A 20,335-nucleotide genomic window follows, 5' to 3' on the forward strand; every position below is an offset into this window, starting at 1 on the left:
GGGGTGCATCTGGGTGGAGGTGGAGGTCAGGATCCAATGCACAGGACAGTGCCCCCCAAGGAGAAGTCTGGCCCCAAATGCCAGTCATGCCAGGCCTGGGAAGCCGGCTGCTGAGCGATTCCCTGCACCTGTGAGTGATGTTAGCGTACTTAGGTTAGCCCTTTGGAGGACAGACATGGCTCATTTCATTGCATTTCCCTTTATCGTTCTTCAGAGATGTTGAGTTATTTACAAGGTGAAGGTTTGTGGCAGCCCTGAGTTAAGTCTGTCGGCGCCATTTTCCCAACAGTGCTTGCTCACTTCAAGTCTCTGTGTCACGCTTTGGTCACTCTCGCAATATCTCCACTTTTCAATGATTATTGTATGTGCTGTGGTGATCTGTGATCAGCGATCTGTGACGTGACTACTGGAATAGTTCTGGGGTGCCGTGAACCGCTGTGTGTTTTGTGCTGATTTGTTTTACTTCCAATAACTTAGACATGGAGTCTAACTTTTGGGGTGTAGTGTCTGCTAATTCCTTTTTTAAGGGTATGTTTATCCATATTTACCCTAATGTATGCTCCCAAATACTTCTAAGTTTAAGATGCTTGTGGTGAATGCCTCATAGAAAATATGACTATGAAGTCAGGCGTAGGATGAAGTACTATGAGTCGGGCATGGGTATACTGGGACTCGATACACCTTTTTTTAGGTAAAGAGCCAGCCAGGAAAAATATTCAAACACGTGGTTCTTTCACAACTTCTCAACCCTTCTGTGTCATTCAAAAGCAGCCATAAACCACATACAAATGAACAGGCAGGACTGTGTTTCCCCAAACCTTCGCTTTCCAAATGAGGCCACAGGTCAGGTTTGAGCTGAAGGCCATAGTTTGCTGACTCTTGGTGTCCTAAAGATTTAGTTCTTATAGGCACTGTGGTTGAGATCTGAATTATTAGTCTTTATTTAATTTAATAGATTTCACCACCATAATAATTCCTGAATTACTTCGTACTACCAAACCGTTCCTCTGCTTCAAGGAGAAAACGCTCTTTCTGGCCATCTTAAACAGCTATCTATACAGAGGGTGCCAGAAAATGGATACATATTTTAAGAAAGGAAAAAACTGTATTAAAATTGTAATCCTCGATATATACCCATAACAAAAGATGAATACAAGTCACGTTTGACTTCTGCAATTACAAGAGGTGCTCAAAGTGATTTCCATCAGTGTAGTTTTAATACAGTTTTTTCCTTTCTTAAAATATGTATACAAGTTTTGGCACCGTCTGTATTTCTCAATCATCTAGCTCTCTGTGCATATGAGAAGAATAAAAGGAAGAACTTATATAAGTCTTTTTTCCCTCTAAACTACACGTTAGATCTTTCTTGCGGGAACGCTGTGAGGAACACTAATTGGATCTGACTAACAAAACCAAAAGGCCCCCACCTTCTTGGATGAACTAACCATCCTGATTAAACCCAAGATCAGAGAAGCATCAAAAACGTTCACATTCTCATCAAAATCTTCCACACCGTTGAAACTTCCTGTGTTGATTCTGAGACGTGTTGCTCCAAGCTGCATCTTCTCTCCCGGCTCTCTTCCCCTTTTCAGTGTGGGTGTTCCATGTGGCAAGAAGCAGAGACCCACGCAGGTCACCTTTGTCCGTGGGGATTCATTTTATGGCTGCGTCGGGGGCGGTGGGGATGGGGGTGCCTGAGCGACCAGCAGGCAGGTCACACGAAGCAGCGGACAGCCGCCACCCCCGTTCTGAGCTCTGCCGCCCAGGTCTGCGGTCGGCCTCTCTGGTCATCCCGCGTGGGCGCCCACAGTCCCGCGTGCGTGTGCCCTGGCTCTTCCCACTCTCTGGACGTCCCATATTCCGCATGGCCGACAGCTGCATTCCTCCTCTTTCTCTCTGTAACGTGCAGCTCTCCTTTTCTCTTAGCTCCCTCTGCTTCAGAGCACGACCGCTGTCTGCTTTCTACCCACAGCTGCTCTGAGGTTACCCATTGTTACCCCCACACACCTGCGTTTCATAGTCCACCTCTGGAGGGAGAGGGGTTGCTTGGGTCTGTCAGTCACTCCAGAACACAGAGATTCTGCACCAGACTATCTGACAGGTCTGGCCGAGATGGCGCCGTAGGCGCTGGTACCCACTGCTGGGGGATCAGGTGTGGTCCGTGTCACAGGAAAATGTGACACAGGAGTGGGGACAAGGGCTGGGGAAGGACAACCTCATATTAGTCTGTGAAATTGTTAGAAAAGAAAAGCATTTTCCTGTGGAAAAGCAAAATAAAGTCCATGGATTTTTAAATACAATTTTCTCATAAACAGGTAGAATATTTGTCTAAATTCAAGCACAAATTCAATTTCACTTATGGGATTATAATGTTTAATATCGGTAGTGTTCTGGGGAACTTGTATCTATTTTTGTTTAGTCATTTTAATAAGTTTAGGTTTTAAATGAGCCTTAAAGAACTTGGTCTCTGAGGGAATTAACAAAGTAATTTTTTTTTTCATGTCAGGAAGAGTTTCCACCAATGTTCCTAGTGATGAAGCTACATGTTTAAAAATACTGGGAGGTCACTTATACTTTGGGGTTTGAGTAATATTATTCAATGTCTTAAAAAACAAACATTATTACACGATAATTATATTGCCTGTATTCTTACAAGGATTTGTAGGAAAATGTTGTAAAAGGAAAACACAGCTAGCCTTGAAATAGTTAATTTTGTGCAGAGCTTAGATATGCATATCAACATATGAATATAAAATATGTTTTAACTTATTAAATCTTGCAGTCTTCTAAACCACTTTATTATTATAACTTACGAGTAATCATGGAAAGAAATATAAACATGTAAAACCTGTTTTCCATTTCTATTTAAAACTTTCCTGTATTTATCTGAGTATCTTTAATCGGGACCAGTTTCCTAATTGGCATTCCAAATAAAAGCATTGTTATTTTTTTCAATACTTCATGAAACAGGATAAATATCCATGTTTCTCTCTACAAAAGATGTGCCAGGTCACGGGTAGGCATTGTAATAACTGGCCCGTGGGCTCTCTGCGCGCGTGCTCAGCCACTGCTCCCTTCTGCCCAAGCCCATTCCAGAGGAGCTGCAGAACGGAGGCGAGTTTGGGTACCTGGTCATGTTACGGCCGGTCGGCTCAACAACCTGGACCAAGGAAAGGGTGCCATCCGTGGACTCGGCCAGGTTCGTTTACAGAAACGAAAGCGTCGCGCCTCTCTCTCCCTTTGAAGTCAAAGTCGGGGTGTACAACACGGAAGGAGAAGGGGCCCTGAGCGCCATGTCTGTCATCTACTCGGGGGAAGACGGTGAGTGGGCTCAGCACAGGACGGCTCCCGGGGCCGCGCGTGGGCTGCTTCTGTTGCCCATGAACCGCGCCACTAAAGCTCGTTGTGTCTTTCTCTGGATGGTAGAGCCTCAGCTGGCCCCCAGGGGAACTGCTGTCCAGAGTTCTTCTGCCTCGGAAATGGAGGTTTCCTGGAACGCCATAGCCTGGAACCGAAACACCGGGAGGGTGCTAGGCTACGAGGTAAGGCCGCGGGTCTCCCTTCCCCTCCAGCTCCGGCCGCCCACGCGTGGCTCCCGGTCAGCAGGCCTGTCCTGCCCCCCAGGGCTGGGTGCTAACGTGTCTGTCTAAAGCCAGAGGGGTGTGCGCGCAGGGACCTTCCCAGGTGACCTTCAGCACAGCTCCAGAGGGTAGCATTTAAACAGCGATCAGGAGGGTAGCTCATTAAACTGTTCAAATGGCAGGCCGATTTGTTTCTTGGGGAAAGGTGAACGTCTCATCCTCAGGGAGCTCAAACCTTACGAGAATTTCACTGGGAAAAATGCTCTGTGCACTGGAGCACGACTTGCAGAGGTCATCTGGAAAAGGCAGTTCAGCAATAAGGGGATCCCAGAATTCTCCTGAATCCATTCATAGCCTATGTACAGTGAGCAAACCACCTCACACTTACGGGCCTTCGTTCCCACAAAGCTGATGGGCGAGACTTAGGAATGGCTAACACAGGTCACTTTATTTTGGAGTTAAAATAAAAGTACCATTCTAAGTCCCCTAATTTTGCTGCGCGCCTCCAACAGGTGCCTGTGCCCTCCAAGCCGAGAATGCCCCGCCTCTCACCTGAACCCTGCTCACTGCTCGAAGCTCATCCCTAGCCTGCCCTCCCCTCTGAACTGCCCTCCAACCGCTGCCCAGCGTCGCTTCTTCCGATTCTGAGAGCATTGTTTTTCTGTATTGTTCCCTGAAATGTGCCCTCCGCTTTCTTTTCACGTGTTCTAGCCTCTTAACTAGATTCGAAGGGGCTGGAAGGCAGGTGCGGGCTCTCTTCCCTTGTCTTTCTCAGAGTGCCTACACAGTGCTGACACACAGGAAGGGCGCGGCACAGCTGAATTATCGGTCCACCTGGCATTCAGAGCACTCTGGAGGAAATGCCAATAGCAAAACATCAGACCTGAAGTCTTTGATTGACGCATGAATCTTGTCTTGGTCTGACATATTATATACCCTTCGTTAAAGCTGATAAGCTTTAGATATCTCATGAAGTGTATTATTTTGGTAATCTAAACAAACCCAAGTTCTCTAATTTCCACTGTGAACTTGTATTTTTTATTTCTTCACTATAAATACTATATCTTGCTGTTGGACAAGGGCAGATGATTAAGTTCGCAGACTTAATTGTCAGACCTCCTATAACCAATTGAATCAGAAGCTATCCTGCCATGTATGCTGCTGCCTTCTTCCCTGCCCTGCTGTGGTTGATGGTTGCTGGGAAACCATGACTGTTCACTCTCTTTTAATGACCAGGTCTTATACTGGACAGATGACTCCAGAGAACCCATGATTGGTAAGATTCGAGTCAGTGGAAATGTCACAGCCAAGACCATCACAGGGCTGAGGGCTAACACCATCTACTTTGCCTCTGTCAGAGCTTACAACACTGGCGGGACAGGGCCCTCAAGCCCCCCCGTCAATGTCACCACCAAAAAGTCTCGTAAGTATAATCCCACCCCAGGGACCAAGACGCATCTGTGAACAGAAACATACGCCTTTGCGCAGGCCCCATCTCACCCCTCCCACCTCACTATGTCACTGATCGCTTTGTCTGGTTGAGTGGTTTGTCCCTTCAATATGGATAATTGTCCCTTAAATATGAAAACTTTCTGGTAACAACGAAAATAAACTGCTCTGATATTTTTGGAATTCCAAAAGAGAAGCACTCTGAGTACAGAGATGAAGACAGGAAAGTGCAGTGTTTAAGGACGCAGACTCCGATACCCTCTCCCAGCCTTGGGATGCCCCGTGGTTATCTCTTCCTTCAGTCGCAACATCTTCAACTACGAAATAAAGAACAGGTTGTACGTAGCTCCTCCCAGGGCTCTGCTCAGTTTGGAAGGGATAACTGATAGCCACGGTCTGGACAGGCTTCAGTAAATGCTCGGTGAGCGGTGTTTGGTCTGGTTTTGTTTTGCTTAGTGCTTGAGTTCCAGAGTGAGCTGTGGCACGATACTGTTGGGTCATCTAGCTCTTTCCTTCCAGGGTGTCTCCTCACTGTAGTTACCTGGGAGCCCCTGAAACCCAGGCATGGACTCCTGTGCTTCCCCAGGCCTCCATCAGGATCAGCCACGTGTCTGTCAGAGGCAGGGCCTGCCCACTAAAGGATGGGCAGCTGATGGTCGCTGCCTCTGTCCCACAGGGGAGCCTGATCACGCGCACATGCTCCGCAGTGAGACACAGTGATAACTGGGGAAGGGTCTGACCCGACAGGACTCAGCGAGAGCTGCAATATGGAGAAAAATATGTGGGAGACAGAAAAACTTAAGTGAAGTTCCATGTTTCTTTAGCATGCATCCCCTTTCTTGACCAAATTAAGCAAGCAAAAACCCTTGTGATTCCTAATTTCTTTTCTGGAAAACTTGTTCCAGTATTTCTTAAACTGGGCTTTCAATGGCCCTATGGTTCAGTGTCATCACCAAAATGACCTAAAGGACTTGAGAAGCAGAAGCCTCTGCGTGTCTCCATCTCATCGTGTTGGAATACAAGTCAAGCCTCTGCTTTCATTATTTTAGCATTCCGTGTCGCTGGCACTGTGAAAATGGAATACACACTGCTTTCGTCTCCTAATGTTGCTGCTCGAATTCCCACAAGCTGGTGCTTTCAAACAATAGATTGATCACCACACATTTCTAGAGGTGAGAAGTCAGAGATGAGTTTCGCGGCTTGGAAACCAAGGCGTAGGTGAGGCTGGGCCCCTTTTGGAGGCTGCAGAAGACAGCGTTTCCTTGTCTTTTCCGGCTTCTGGAGACCCGTGGCCTGTGGCCTGTTCCTCTGTCTTCAAATCTCGCTCCAACTCAGCCTCTGCGTCTGTCATCACATTTCCTCCCACTCTGGCCCTCCTGCCTCCCTCTGTCCCCGCCAAGGACACGTGTGATGACACTGAATCCTCCTGGCGAATCCAGGATATTCTCCCCATCTCAGGATCCTTAACTTAATCGCGCCTGCAAAGTCCCTTTTCCATAGAAAGTGACAGCCACAGGGTCTGGGAGCTGGGATCTGGACAGGTTTGGGGGGCCCTTGTTCTGCCGACTACAGTTCCAAAATACTGAGCACTTCTGTGTCCCAGACCATAATATTATCTCAATTATTAAAGCAAATCAAGGTGTTTGGTATTTCAGCTCCTACATGGTAGAAAAACAAATGCTTGGAAAGGTTTTCTTGTGGCGGCGGTTAGGCTGACCTGCTGTGAACACGGATTCTCGATCATCTTCACCCCACAAATACCATGCGGCTTTGCAGTCTTCACCTCTGCCCATCTGAAGTCTCTCTCCCTCCAGGCTGTCAAATCTTCAGTCCAAACCTCAAACTGCCTCAACATGTTTCTTCCTAAAATGGAATCCTACCTCTTCGAATGCCAAAATGGTATTGTCTCCTCTGTGCTGGAGGACATGAGGGAGAGAAAGGTAAAGCGGGTCATTCCAGGTCTTTCCCAGACTCCCTTTGTGCCCCATTCCTCATCTAGCCCTGGCAGCCCAGACTTGCTGATCTTCTGAACCTTCACGCGCCTGTGTCCGACTTCATGCGTTCTCTCAGTTTGTAGTGCTCCCGCCATGCCTATGAAAGGGCTGATGTCTTTTCTGCTGATCTGTAAACTTCCCCTTTAATGTATTTGCATCATTCAAGGCATTCCCACAGCTTTGGCTTATTGTTAGGTAGGGTTAGAAAGAGCTGGAAAGTGACTTCAGAGTGAAAGAAAGTTGGTTGTGATCTCGACTCGACCATGAACCATCGGTGTGACAAGTCGAATACCTTGATGACTCAGAGCCCATTTTCTCGTATGAAAAACACAGGACCATCTTTTCTTCTAGAGTTCGCTCTGCGGACTAAAGGACAAAATGCACACCAAGGTGACCAGGGGCTGCCATACAGCCAGGGCTCCGTGCATGCTAACGGGCCACCAGATCGCTCATCTAGAGGTGATGTCACTGTCTTTGCATTTCTTAGAGTAGGAAAGCACAGCTGCTTTCTACTTTCTTTCTCTGTGTAAGTGTGTTTCAGACATTTTCTCCAAGGGTCATGGAAGGACATCCAAGGCCAAGATGAGAAATGGCTTTGATGACATTGAACGTAGCTCTGATTCCAAGTGCTGTCCCTGGATCTAACTTTGATTCTTCATGTCCTAGAGATGCCATGAAGATGACCTCGGAACAGTTGTGACAGCAGCAACTCTGTCTAGATTTTCAGTCTGATATTTGATCATCCATTGTAAATTCTGATGCAGCAGAGTTCACATTTACCAAAATCTCTGCTCCTTCTGACTGGGTTAACTAAGCAGAAGACAGAGCCTTTATTTTTGGTTCCCCCCCCCAAAAAAAATATGATGATTCAGTCTATCGCCCAGTACATGAGCCGTGACTGGGTTAGATGCCACATGGAGATCACAACAGGCAAGGTCCCTGCCTTCGGGCCATTCTCTTTTGGTGGGGATGCAAGTTAATACAAGGGAACAACAAAGACATGGAATCATCATCAGTTTTGAAAAGCACCACGAAGAAGACAAGAGGCTGAGATATGGAATACATAAGAAGGAGCCTATATAGGGAAGGCTTTATATTTGACATGGTAGAAAGACAGAAAGGAGCCGGTGGACAAAGGGGCCTCCACACAGAAGGAACAGTGATGCAAAGCTTCTGGAGTCCTTGTTGGGATTGTCGCTGGCCATGATGATACCTTTTTTTTTTTCCTAGTAAATATTGTAAGTGTCATCCGTCAGTGAAAATGTCGTCTTCTCAAAGGCAGCCGAGGGGCGCTGCAGATAGACAATCCACACAGACAGCTCTTAAATGGGATTCAGATTTACAGCAAAAAGGAGACAAAATATTTACATCAATTCCAAGAGGAAAAGAAAATACTAAGCACTGCTTACCCAGAAAGAAGTGTTCAGGCCCAGCCACAGAAAGTGTCTGCAAATGCTGGTTCAGTCTGACCCCTGACACTGACTGACTAGCACTCCACACTGGATTTTTCTGGTTGTAAATATGTTATCAATCCATATTTAGACATAAAGGGAGCATTAAGCTTTTAGTTCATCTTGCACTTGCATTCTTTCTCTTTTGCCCAAATGTCAGCCTCATGCTGTTCCTTAGAAGGGGAACATAAGAAGTTGTTTTTTTGAATTGAGTTCACAGTGTGAACCACAGTTGAATATAAATGCCATCTCCAGAAAAATTGATCACAGGGGAACCATTGGGTGGTGGAGGGCTGGTGTAATGTCGCTCTGTCACTTGATTAATAGAAAATGATTCAGTCTTTGGAAACTGCCTGAAGAGATTTTTAAAATTAGAAAAGTGCTTGTGTTGAGTTTACCATTGGGCCAACGTGGTGCAAACAGCCTTGGCACATGTCTCATATTATCCATTTGACAGTGTTTTGGTTTTTGAAGGTAACAGACATTTCGGTTTTATCACAGATATTTGCAGTTCAGTTTTTGTTTTGTTTTTTTAAGATTTTTATTGGGGAATTGGGTGATGGGAACAGCACTGGGGAGTTGGGGGAAGGGGAACAGACAAGTTGCTGTCCTTTTGTTCTTCAGTCTAGTTGTGGAGGACGTTGCTTCACTGGCCCAAGTTGGCACCATCATTGTGCTCTTCCCGGGCGAGGCAGATCAGTCGCCGGCCTCTGGACGACCGCTCACGGCAGCTGCTGGCCGCTCACGCTGGCTGCTGGCTACACACGGTAGCCCATGGCAACCCACTGCAGCAGGGGCTGCAGCCTATGTCGTCGCCAGTGACTCACGGCAGCCCAGCTCCAGGTTGAGCTGTTGTTCAGCATCTTAGCTGTGGAGGGCAGTGTCACTGGCCTTCATATGTGGGATCCGAGCCGGGGCCCTCTGGCATCCCAAGCCAGCTCTTAACCAATGTGCCACTCGGCTGGTCCTGCAGTTCAGTTTTAACCAGGTACATAAAACTCATGGAACTGGAACTGTGAACAGTATTGATATTAAGGTGATTGCCTTCAAAGCAACTTTCAGAGAAACTTTAAAAAATACTAGACAAAAGCCATTGGATTTTGGACAAAGAAAGGAGAGCTGTAGACAAGGCAAACTTCCTAGGTTACTATCTGAGGCTCCACCACTTGACCTGCCTTTTCAAAAGGCACATAGAGGACCCATGTAACAGCAATATTATGAAGGGGGAATCTTGAAGATACGCTCATTATATATAAGAACTGCCTCATATGCAGGCTTTGGAACTGTATTATTAGTAACAAACCACTCTGAACACAATTGAAAAATTAATTATGTCCTAACAACACAGTGGGTAACTGCCACTCTCAGAGACAACTCACAGATATTGAGAGTCTTAATAGGTGCCACTCACCAAGTGAGGGACATCCCATATTTTAGTTCGTGTCAGCTAAGGATTTATAAAGTAGAAGATTTTAGTCTTATTCCAAAGATGGGAAATCAGGTCTCTTGGAAGAGACTGGAGGCAGATTCAAGGCTTTCTGACCTCAGAGCCTGACTCTTTCCACCTCCCGGACAGAAAGAGAGGCAGAGCGTTGTAAGGAATCCACACAGCTGCCACTCAGACCAAGAGTTCATTCCCGCTAGGACGCCTCTCCCTTTATGCCCCTGGAATGCCTTCCTTGGTTTTGATAAGGGAGGAAACAAATGCCAACGCCTCAGTGCCATGGGTACAGCCACTGCCTTGTAGTGGGCAGAAGCCGGGCCTCTGTCCCAGCCTGGGGCTTCTGCAATGGAGTCATAGTGTCGGAAACAGTTTTATCTAAACAAACAAACAAACAAAAAGACCCAACAGGCATAGCAGTAGCCGGAACCTCCAGAATCCATCACTGCCAGTGACATCAGAGTGAATTGATATTTTCTCTGTATTGATCGTATGATGTTAACGTTAGTGCTTCATTTTGAAGAACAGAGATAAAAGAAATGGATCACAAGAGTATGTTAGATATTAAAGCTGTGATATCTTGTAAGAATTTTTATATTATGTCTTTTATAGCTGAGAAAAAGATTAGAAACAGCACACTTGCATAATTTGAGGGAGAATAATTACAAAACTATTATTGTTGCCATCCAGTCCTTCAGAAATAAATGTATTGACAAGCATGAATAGAGCGCTTAGTAAGTGGAACGCTCTCAAGCCTTTAATTATGATTGATTTGGTTTATATAGTCAAGGAATGTTTTGGGTCAATCCAATTGGCCTGTCCGTCTGTCTCATACATCCATATGGATTGCCGTAGGTTTGGCCATGGCAATTAGCCTTGATTATGGGACAGCATAATGAATGGACTGGCCATATTGTGTCACCTATGGATCTGCTCACAGCCCAGAACATAATTAACATGACCTGAGGAAACCATGCAGGACCCTGAGTAGTTTTCTTCAGCCATTTTATCGCACAGGCATTTCCTCAGCATAAATGTATTTCTCCGATGTGCAGATCTCTGTCCTAGGGGTTGGGAATACGGAATTGAACAAGGCACACCCCTCTATAAATGTAAAGAACCACAACAGCAACAATAACTACAATTCAATGTGATAAATCCATAATCAAATATGAACTGAGCCCCAGGGGAGCATAGGGGCAAACCGTTCTCTCTCTGCTCTATCCCAACGGAGGTGGCAGTGACTGGATGAACCCTAGTGAGGTCCCAGTAAGCCTGGGGACGTATAATTACACCATGTCAGGCACCCTGTCACTCTCCCAGTGATACATAAGAGATTAAACAGCAGTTGAGTCAAAATTCCAAAAGAAATTGTTTCCGTTTCCACTAGTGTTATAATGAGTCAAACACTATGCTCATTTATCCTCACAGAGCAAAGAAGTAGCCAGAAACATCTTGCTGGGTGGTTTGACCTTTGCCTCTGCTTTCCAGCTGCATCATTATTTTTATTAGTTTCAGGTGTACAAAACAATGTAATAATTAGACATTTACACCCCTCACAAAGTGATAACCCCTAATCTACTACCCCTCTGACATCATATATAACTTATAATACCATTGACCACATTCCCTGTGTTGTACTTTACATCCCGTGACCATATCTATATCTATATCTATATCTGTATCTATTTAATTATAGTTGACATTCAATATTATTCAGGTTCAGATGTATAGCACAGTGGTCAGGGTTCTACACCGTCTATGAAGTGACCCCCCCCAATAAGTCCCGATGGTTACTGGACTTATCAGCTGAATTATTTTTAATGCCGCCAGTTTCTTAAACCTTAACAATAATCATGCCTCACGTCTTTGAGAAGCAGCCTGTTGTCAGGAAGAAACACTGGATTGCAAACCATGAGGCCCGGATTCTGGTTTGCCTCAGCTGCTCATCGGCCGCTGTGGGATCGATGGCCTCCCAACCTGCACTCCAGGTCTGCTGTGTGGAAACTCTCCAGTTAAACAAATGCGTTACCTTTGTTGGAAGGACGATTCAAAGTCTGCCTTCCCGACTTCCTTCCCACCACCTTTGTCCCAGACAACATTAATTTCCTAGAACTAGAAACCACCATTTGGATTCAGGGTAGACACCTTTTGGCAAGATCACCCAGTTTGCTAGGTTTTTCCCCTTTTCTGGGTTCCCAACAGCTCTGTTTATATCTTTCTATCGAGCCACCACTGGTTGGGCTAAGATAGACATGTGGCCAAATTGAACCAATCGTTAGCTTTCTCCTGAGAATTCCAGCCTGAACCAGCTCTGAACAGAGGGGGCTTCAAACCTCAGGTGTGGCGGGCAGTCGTGCTTCCTGCCACGTGCATGAAGAATGGCAAAGAGGTGGTCTACGGCAAGACAAGTGCTGCCAACACCGCGCTGAGAGGCAGGAGAGGACCACCTTGGCTTTTGACATTTTTCTTCTTTCTCTCCTGAGGCTGTGCTGAATCCTGCCATGAGTTCTAAAAGATTCCCTTCATCCTTGGTGATTTACAATGAAGAGTTTGCTTAAAATACCTTGAGTTGGTCGTGTTAAAAGTCAGAAAGTCCTAAAACACATGTGATTAAAAAGTAAAAGACTACTGAGAATGAACCCCTCTGTGTTAATATGTATAAAAGGTTTGTAGCCTGAATTTGTTTGACATGTGTATTGGTTGATGGCCAAATGGACCACTAGATAAAGAAGCCCTCTGTCTTTTGATATGTGGCAAAGTAAACAAACTCAACAGCAATGATTAACAAATGAATACTGGACAGGCAGCAAAGCGTTATTAATTCATACGTTTCTCACAAAGACATTCCCAGACGATCTGAATTTAAATGATTTTGCTTATTCTGATTAGAATTAATGTTTCAAATGACACTGAAAACATTTTAGCTCCTTCCATGATGATCATCTAAGACTCATTATCCCTTTTCATGTTGATGGGTCATATAATAACCATGTGCTAATTAATATTCATTTGGATCTTTGATTATCTTTTTAAAGCTCCGAGCCAACCACCAGCTAACATTGCCTGGAAGCTGACAAACTCTAAATTATGTCTGAACTGGGAACATGTAAAAACCATGGAAAATGAGTCTGAAGTGCTGGGCTACAAGGTGCTTATTTAGTTTTTCCTTTAATCATATCAATTAAGTTACTAAAGAACCAGAAATGTCACAACCAATTATGAAATAAATTTTATGCATATGGAAATATAGGAATCTTCCTTTAAAAATGTTTTGAAAGTACTTAGTATTGCTGTTTTTAAATTCTTCATTGAAAAGTTTTATATTCTGAGGTTAGTAACATGTCACGGAGCATTAAGAAATAAACCACTATAGTATACAAGGTTGTTTTCTTCAAGCGACTCGCCTGGCCATCAAAAGATGATGGCTTATGTGGGTAGTAAGTGTGTAAGTAAGTAAGAAAAGTAAGAAAATGAGGTCAAAGAATATTATTCAAATAGAATTTCTAGAACGTAAGCTGCGGTAGGATGTGATCTTTTAACAACATAAAGGGAATCTAAGAAGACGATAGTCAGATACCCAGGTCAGAGCATCTCCATCAGTGGTGATGGACAGCATCTCTGGGAAAGCGCATATACTCGGAAGTTTGAAATAGGTCCAAACTAACCAGTGGCTTTTCACAGCAAGCTCCAAAGATAATAGCCTTGAGCTGTTTAATGACTAGAGATAAATCTATTCTCATTTCAGAAGCACTGGCCAAAAAGGAAGTCTTTTCCTTTACACTAAAATCTGTAAAAAGAAGTCTAGATTGGCTATTTCCATCCTAGGAGTACGGCATGTATAGTGACATGGCTTGTGTGTGCCTTAAGAGTGTCTGAGCCTTAGGAAAGGCACATGTGCATTTAACTTGATTCATTATTTTATTCAGATTCTGTACCGGCAAAACAGACAGAGTAAAACTCATGTTTTGGAAACTAACAATACGTCGGCTGAGCTCCTGGTCCCCTTCGAAGAGGACTACCTGATTGAAATAAGAACAGTTAGCGATGGTGGCGATGGAAGCAGCAGCGAGGAGATTAGGATTCCAAAAATGTCAAGTAAGTTGAGTCACCATTGCTGCTGCAGAGTTGGGTCCCAGACAGCTGCAGCATGAATTCTGGGCTCTACGAATTGTTCCAATTTTTGTTTAAATGTTGGGTGAGAAAAATGAAAGGTCTGTGTTTCTATCTTCAATTGTGAGTAAGAAGTAATGAGTCAATTGTTCTTTAAATAATCCCTCAAATTTGCAACATGTTTACATATCACAAACAGCTTTATGTTTCCTCACTTGAAACTAAAAACAAAACAAAACAACAAAAAAACCCCCAAAAACAACTGTGTCATTGGTGCACGATTCATTCTACTGGACAAAAACCAGGGAGTGTTTCCACGGGTACCCACAGGCTTCCGGTAGCAGAGAGAGCTCATATGAAGTGCACACACACACACACACACACACCTCTTCCCATATCCGTGGCAGACATCACTAGTCAATCACAGCATTCATACCCTCGATACAATGTTCTAAGCGGGTAACACCAATCAGTGTGATTGAGCACGAAATAATAATGTATTATTTATGCCTTAGAAGAATCGCTGACTCATCTGCCTGGACTTGGTCAATTTGGGCATTTTTCTGTTTTGATTTTTGAATTTGAAACAGATATCCTAGGACAGAAGTTGAGAGACACTTCCTAAAATTAAGCATAATGTAAATGAAACAAGTGTTCTAAAATATATTATTAGGAGACAAGTCATAGTATGCATTTGGGTCACGAAGAATTAATCCAACAAGTATTTTTACTTTTTCTCAGGTTTTTTGTTTTATTTTTTTGTTTTGCAGGTTTGAGTTCCAGAGGAGTTCCAGTCTTAGAACCTAGCATCCATTTCCTGTTTTGCTATTTTTACTGTTTTGCTATTTTTACTGTTTTGCTATCCAGCCCCTTATACGATGAATAAAACCATAAATCTTTTAGAGTTTTTTGAAAGCAAATCCTTCTGTAAATAAGCTCTCCAACCCCCATCACAAGATACATTCTTAATACCGACTTGTTTGGAAAGAAAAAAAACAATGTATATTATTAAAATCTTGTAAATATCTATGGTACATTAATAAAACAATTTTAAACACTTTTCAATTTTGAAGTTTGCACATGATTACACACATTCAGAAGGTGCCAAATTACTCCACGGAGCTGTAACTGCTGTGGCTTTTAAGCGACTTAGATGGAGCGTATAAATAACTCCCATTGATGACGATGATAAATATGAAATAGGTTGCAGTTATCATAGCTAAAATGCACATTTTACATGCGCTAAGCAATTTACTTCAGTATTAAAATTTTTCACCCTACATGGAAGTAAAATTTTATAATGTGTTTATAGTTGGAATTCTTTAACAATGAAAGCTATTCCAAAGGTGACCAGCTTCTCTTCCTGAATCAGGTTGGGAGAAGAGATGTTTGTGCCCGGTAATATCCCCATATATATCATGTTCTCGACTCAGTTTTCTAGGAGTTTCAGTAATAAAAAGGGCAGAAAGTGTGCTTATGGCAGAAAAAGTAAAGAGGAGCTATAAGCACCCACCTAAAATAATCCAACAATTCTCATATGTATGCAGTAAGCAGTTTCTCACAGTAAAATTTAATTTTTAAATCAATTCTGTATTCTTCTAAGGAAAACATTGCATGAATAAGTCTCAGGTAATTATAAATTATTATCAATGTATGTGGCCTTATTTTTACACAATAAATCTGAGAACAAAATAATTTAACCAGGTTTTTGACATTTTGGACAAAATATTTTTTGCCGATCTTCTCTTCAGCTATAGAAATAATCCTACACTGTCCAAGGCTGGGGGATTTTTATGGGTTGACTCTTTTCTAAGATGCACTCATTCCTGTTAGTGGTCCCAGTTCCTGGGATTTTGCAGCACTTGACAGGGTCCTGAATGGGCCGTGCCGTTCTGTGTTCGCAAACAGCCTGGAGGGGCCCATCCTGTTCTTATGCTCCAGCTCCCAGCCAATCAGGTCTGACGTCCTGGGAGCCAATCAGGTCTGACGTCCTGGGGGCCAATCAGGTCTGACGTCCTGGGGGCCAATAAGGTCTGACGTCCTGGGAGCCAATCAGGTCTGACGTCCTGGGAGCCAATCAGGTCTGATGTCCTGGGAGCCAGGAGTGGGAAATGGTCACACTAGTTTTGCCATCTTAACATGGTGTGACCTCTAAATTATGTGAAAATGTTTGAACTCTCCTACAACCCTCAAATCGCACAATCCTCAAAGTTGGATGTTGTCATTTGTATTTCTGTAGTATCTGCGAGCTGTTTAAAACACCGGGCAAGGTCAGCCGCAGGTGGACAATGAGTTCTCACAGCTCAGACATAGTGCAAATGAATGCGCCTCATGCTCCCCACACCGTGAGGTCTGACTGCTTGTATGGAGCAAAGCCAATAAGCCACAGCAAACACTGCTTGGGACACTCATGTTAACAGTTAACAGCCGCCTGTCCAGGACGCATCCATATTGATCAGACATACGAGTGACAGCACCCGGTCTTCATGTTTCCTCAACTCGGCAAGAGACGAGGTTTGTGTCCTGGTCCCCACAGTGGAGACTGAGGTTTTTGTTTCCACTGCTCACATGTATTAGACACAGTCATTTGTGTGGGAGGCAAAGCCAAGCCAGCTCTCATCAGTAATTCTTATCCCTTTGCAGGTGTGTTCTAACTCATAATCGTGTGAGTATTAAGATTGTTAATATTATATAAATCCAACATATTATTTATATTTTCACCAATGCATTCTAAATTATTCAGCACATAATTTGGCATTAATATTAAACAGTGTGTGCTTGGGCTCTCAACTGACAAATCTCTACTCTTACTGAGGCCTTGGACACATCCATTAACTCCCCGTATCAGGAGTATCAGGGTCAGAGGACGTAATGAGCACAAGTTTTAGCATCCTTACTGAGCCGTACACAAACGGGGCTGCTATCACCGGTTGCTAGGAGACAAGTTACGACACTTCCTTAAGTGTCCAAGACTATAGAAACAGAATCAACCTGTGTTTATGTCAAAATCCAGAACGTCAAGAAAAATGTGTCACCCACCTACTCTTGACACTAAACACTAAAGAATAGAACCAAAGGTGGTTCCATCCGACCATTTTGGGAGAATATTCTGTGTGATGTGTACACAAGTTTGGCATTTAGGAAGGATTTCTAGGGATTCTATTGACTAAGAATATTGCTGATACGACTGTTATAAACTCTTTTCCATACTTCTCACAGGACAGCCAGAAGAAGAAGAGGGCGCAGGGGTTAGGACACTGGACAAGGGGAAATATGGCGCTTTCTATGAGCTGTGGGCTGCCTAGGTAACGTTCACTTCACATTCAGCGGCATTTTTCCTCTTTTCCTCTGTCACACTGTGATCCTTCCCGGTCAGTGTCCCTTCTCTAACTGTACCCAGAAGTGGCTTACAGGGGGGCAGGCCTGCCACCTTTAACAGCAAACGCAGACAGTGGAAGGTGACCTGGAATCAACTTGGGCTGCAAATGCAGTAACATAATCATACCTCCCATGAGTCAGTCTGTTGCTTCTAAGCCTCTGCTTATTACCAGTCTCTGCTCCATCTCCGATGTCAAGTTTTATATGCTCCCCCTATGCCATAATTACTACTTTATTGGCTGTGGAACTACATATTGGATTCCACAGAGATTTTCCTAGAGTTCAGTATATAATGTATGAGAGAGAGTTTACAAGGAATGGACACACAAGTTTGAAGGCTAATAATTCCAGACCCAGGAGAAGCCATGTATGGCTGTCCTCTGAGTCTGAGTGTGAAGGCAGAAGAAGTCCAATGTCCCCAGGGCGAAGCCCCTCACGCAGAGGAAAGTCTTCCTTCCTCAAGCCTTTCATTCAGGCCTTCGGTGGATGGGGTGAGGTCCGTCTACACTGGGGAGAGCCACGTGCTTCCCTCAGTCTGCTACTGAAACATCCATCTCATCCAGAAACACTCTCACAGATGCACCCCAAATATTGTTTAACTACATATCTGGGCACCCCCGAAGCCCTGTCAAGTTGACACAGAAATTACCATCACAGACCTCCTTTTGAGGATTTTAAAGAGTTCCATTCTAATCCCATCAGCTTTGTAATGGCATTATTGAGCTAATCTTCTCAGTTTACTCATCTGCAAAGAAAATGGTGGGATTCCACCATCTCCCAGTCCTTGACAGACCCAGGATTCTAGAGCAAGCTGCAGAGATGACTATTTTTAGTACAAGACAATGTTTTATAATCTCTCACAACCCACACACGCTCTGCAAAGCTTTTCCCATTTATTTCTGTATTTTCACCAGCCTAAGTGATTGTGTTGAGCTTCCCTAATTGGACTTGATGTTACTAAAACAATAGATACATTGAGTTGGCTTTCTCCCATTACAAAGGACCCTTGGAAATCTGACCCATCTCCAGGCTCCATTGAGAATCACTGCCTTATTCTCCTGGTTCCCAAGTGCAGGGCTGCGATAAAGTTCTCATTGTTCAGCAGAAAAAATGAGAAAAATTCAGACAGTGTGGTAAGCTTTTAATCGTGAATAATTTATGAAATATTTGGGAGATTATGATTTTCTTCTGTTTTTTTTTGTGGTAAAATGTCCATGTGATGAGACAGAGTTGAGTATAAATACCAGTTCACTGTGTTCAGTTTTCAAATGTTCTTACTTGGCAAAGAGTAGATTATGTTATATAAATCAATGCAATTATTATTATTATTTCAAAGTTTATTTTCTGAGAAAGTCAGACATCTGATAATGACTGGGCTTAGTTTTTTTTAACACTTTTATTTATTTTATCTCATTGCCATCAAATTAGTAAGTTTGACTTTATGTCTACAGACTAGTTTGTCCAGGTCTTACTCTGCATCCCGTGAGTGCCAGTGTCTGAGTTCTATGAAATTACTGTTTACGTACATCAATGAACCACAGGTCTAAGAAACCCAGTCTACCTTTTATAGCAAGCTTTTCATATAATTAAGAGAACAATGAAAAAAGAATATCAGAATTCTGAATTTTTTATTATCTTAAAATTTGGAGATTATTTGCTTTCTATTTCTTCTTATTAAATTGGTTTTCTTTCATGAATCATACATAGTAGCTATTAGACTTTCTTTCATGTCTTTACATAACAACATAATTTTTATAAAAAAACAAATTTGTTTCCTTCGTTATTTTTAATATTCTGTTCTTGACAGTGCTTTGGTATAGTCCTAGGCAGAGAAAATGATGCTTAAAACACATACTTTGCTGTTTGAACTAATTTACTCAGCCAACTGTTGGGGCAATTTGTTTTCCTTTAGTTTCCTCAGGAGTATACGTATTTTTCGTTAAGAAGCCTGACTAAAATAGTATGCTAACCTAACCTCCAGATTCTGGTGGATAAATAATATATTCTGGAAATAAATTTAACAAACTGATGGTTACTAGATAGGAGTGGGGCTTAGGGTCTAGGAGAGAAGGTGAAGGGATTAGGAAGTACAGATTGGTCGTTACAAAACAGTCATGGGAATGTGAAATGCAGTATGGGAAATATAATCAGTAATGTTGTAAAAGCTGTGTATAGTGTCAGGTGAGTACTAAACTAATCAGGGGGATCACGTCATAAATTATATAAATGTCTAACCACTATGCTGTACACCTGAAACTAATATAAAATAATATTGAATATCAACTATAATTAAAAACATAGTCATGGGGATGTAAAGTACAGCATAGGGAATATAGTCAACAATATTCTCATAACTATGTACAGTGTCAGATGGGAAATAGATTCATTGGGGTTATCGCTTTGTGAAGTATAGAAATGTCTAATCACTAGGCTGTTTTGTACACCTGAAACTAATAAAAAACCTAATATGGAATATAGTTTTTGAGACAACATCAGAAATGCTGAATAATTTTCCTCTTTCTAAAAACATACACTTTACAATCCGGTTAGGTGTACCTTAGCAGGTACTTACCTTGTGCAGGGTGTGGTCAGGAGAGAAGCAAACTGGATGACCCTTTAAATACAGGCAGCAAGTCGCAGCTCAACGGAAGAGACAGGGAATGCTGACGTAATGAGCTGTTTTTCTCCCCAGGCCCCTCCCAGACTAGGAGGTATGCTAGGCTGAGAGCCTCAAAGATTTGTCCCTTATTCCTGGGCTGAATACCGTATTGGGTTGGGACCTATTCTTGAACATTGATTAATTAATGTTTGTAAATCACTCTGTAGATGAAAAGCATGTCATAAGTTCAATAAGTTTTACTGGGATGATTTTTCCCAGAAGTATGCTGATTTTTGCAATGGCACTTTGAAAAAGAATACATTAGCGAC

The 20,335-nt window shown here is 43.1% G+C and overlaps 1 protein-coding gene across 2 annotated transcripts in view; it reads left to right on the forward strand.

Moving 5' to 3' along the window:
* Positions 1-15,264, forward strand: part of CNTN6 (contactin 6) — an 88,711-nt gene extending 73,447 nt beyond the window's left edge. The window contains exons 12-17 of one of the 2 annotated variants that reach the window (XM_019655512.1): positions 3,087-3,321; positions 3,427-3,542; positions 4,818-5,004; positions 12,955-13,067; positions 13,846-14,014; positions 14,800-15,263. In XM_019655512.1, coding sequence (XP_019511057.1) covers positions 3,087-3,321; positions 3,427-3,542; positions 4,818-5,004; positions 12,955-13,067; positions 13,846-14,014; positions 14,800-14,915 — 936 coding nt within the window. In that variant the 3' untranslated portion in view covers positions 14,916-15,263. Of the gene's footprint in view, positions 1-3,086; positions 3,322-3,426; positions 3,543-4,817; positions 5,005-12,954; positions 13,068-13,845; positions 14,015-14,799 lie in introns of both variants that reach the window. The other variant, XM_019655511.1, reaches the window with a different exon arrangement.
* The last annotated feature ends 5,071 nt before the right edge of the window (positions 15,265-20,335 follow it).

The sequence above is a fragment of the Hipposideros armiger genome, unplaced genomic scaffold, assembly GCF_001890085.2.
Source record: "Hipposideros armiger isolate ML-2016 unplaced genomic scaffold, ASM189008v1 scaffold_241, whole genome shotgun sequence".
Lineage (NCBI taxonomy): Eukaryota > Metazoa > Chordata > Mammalia > Chiroptera > Hipposideridae > Hipposideros > Hipposideros armiger.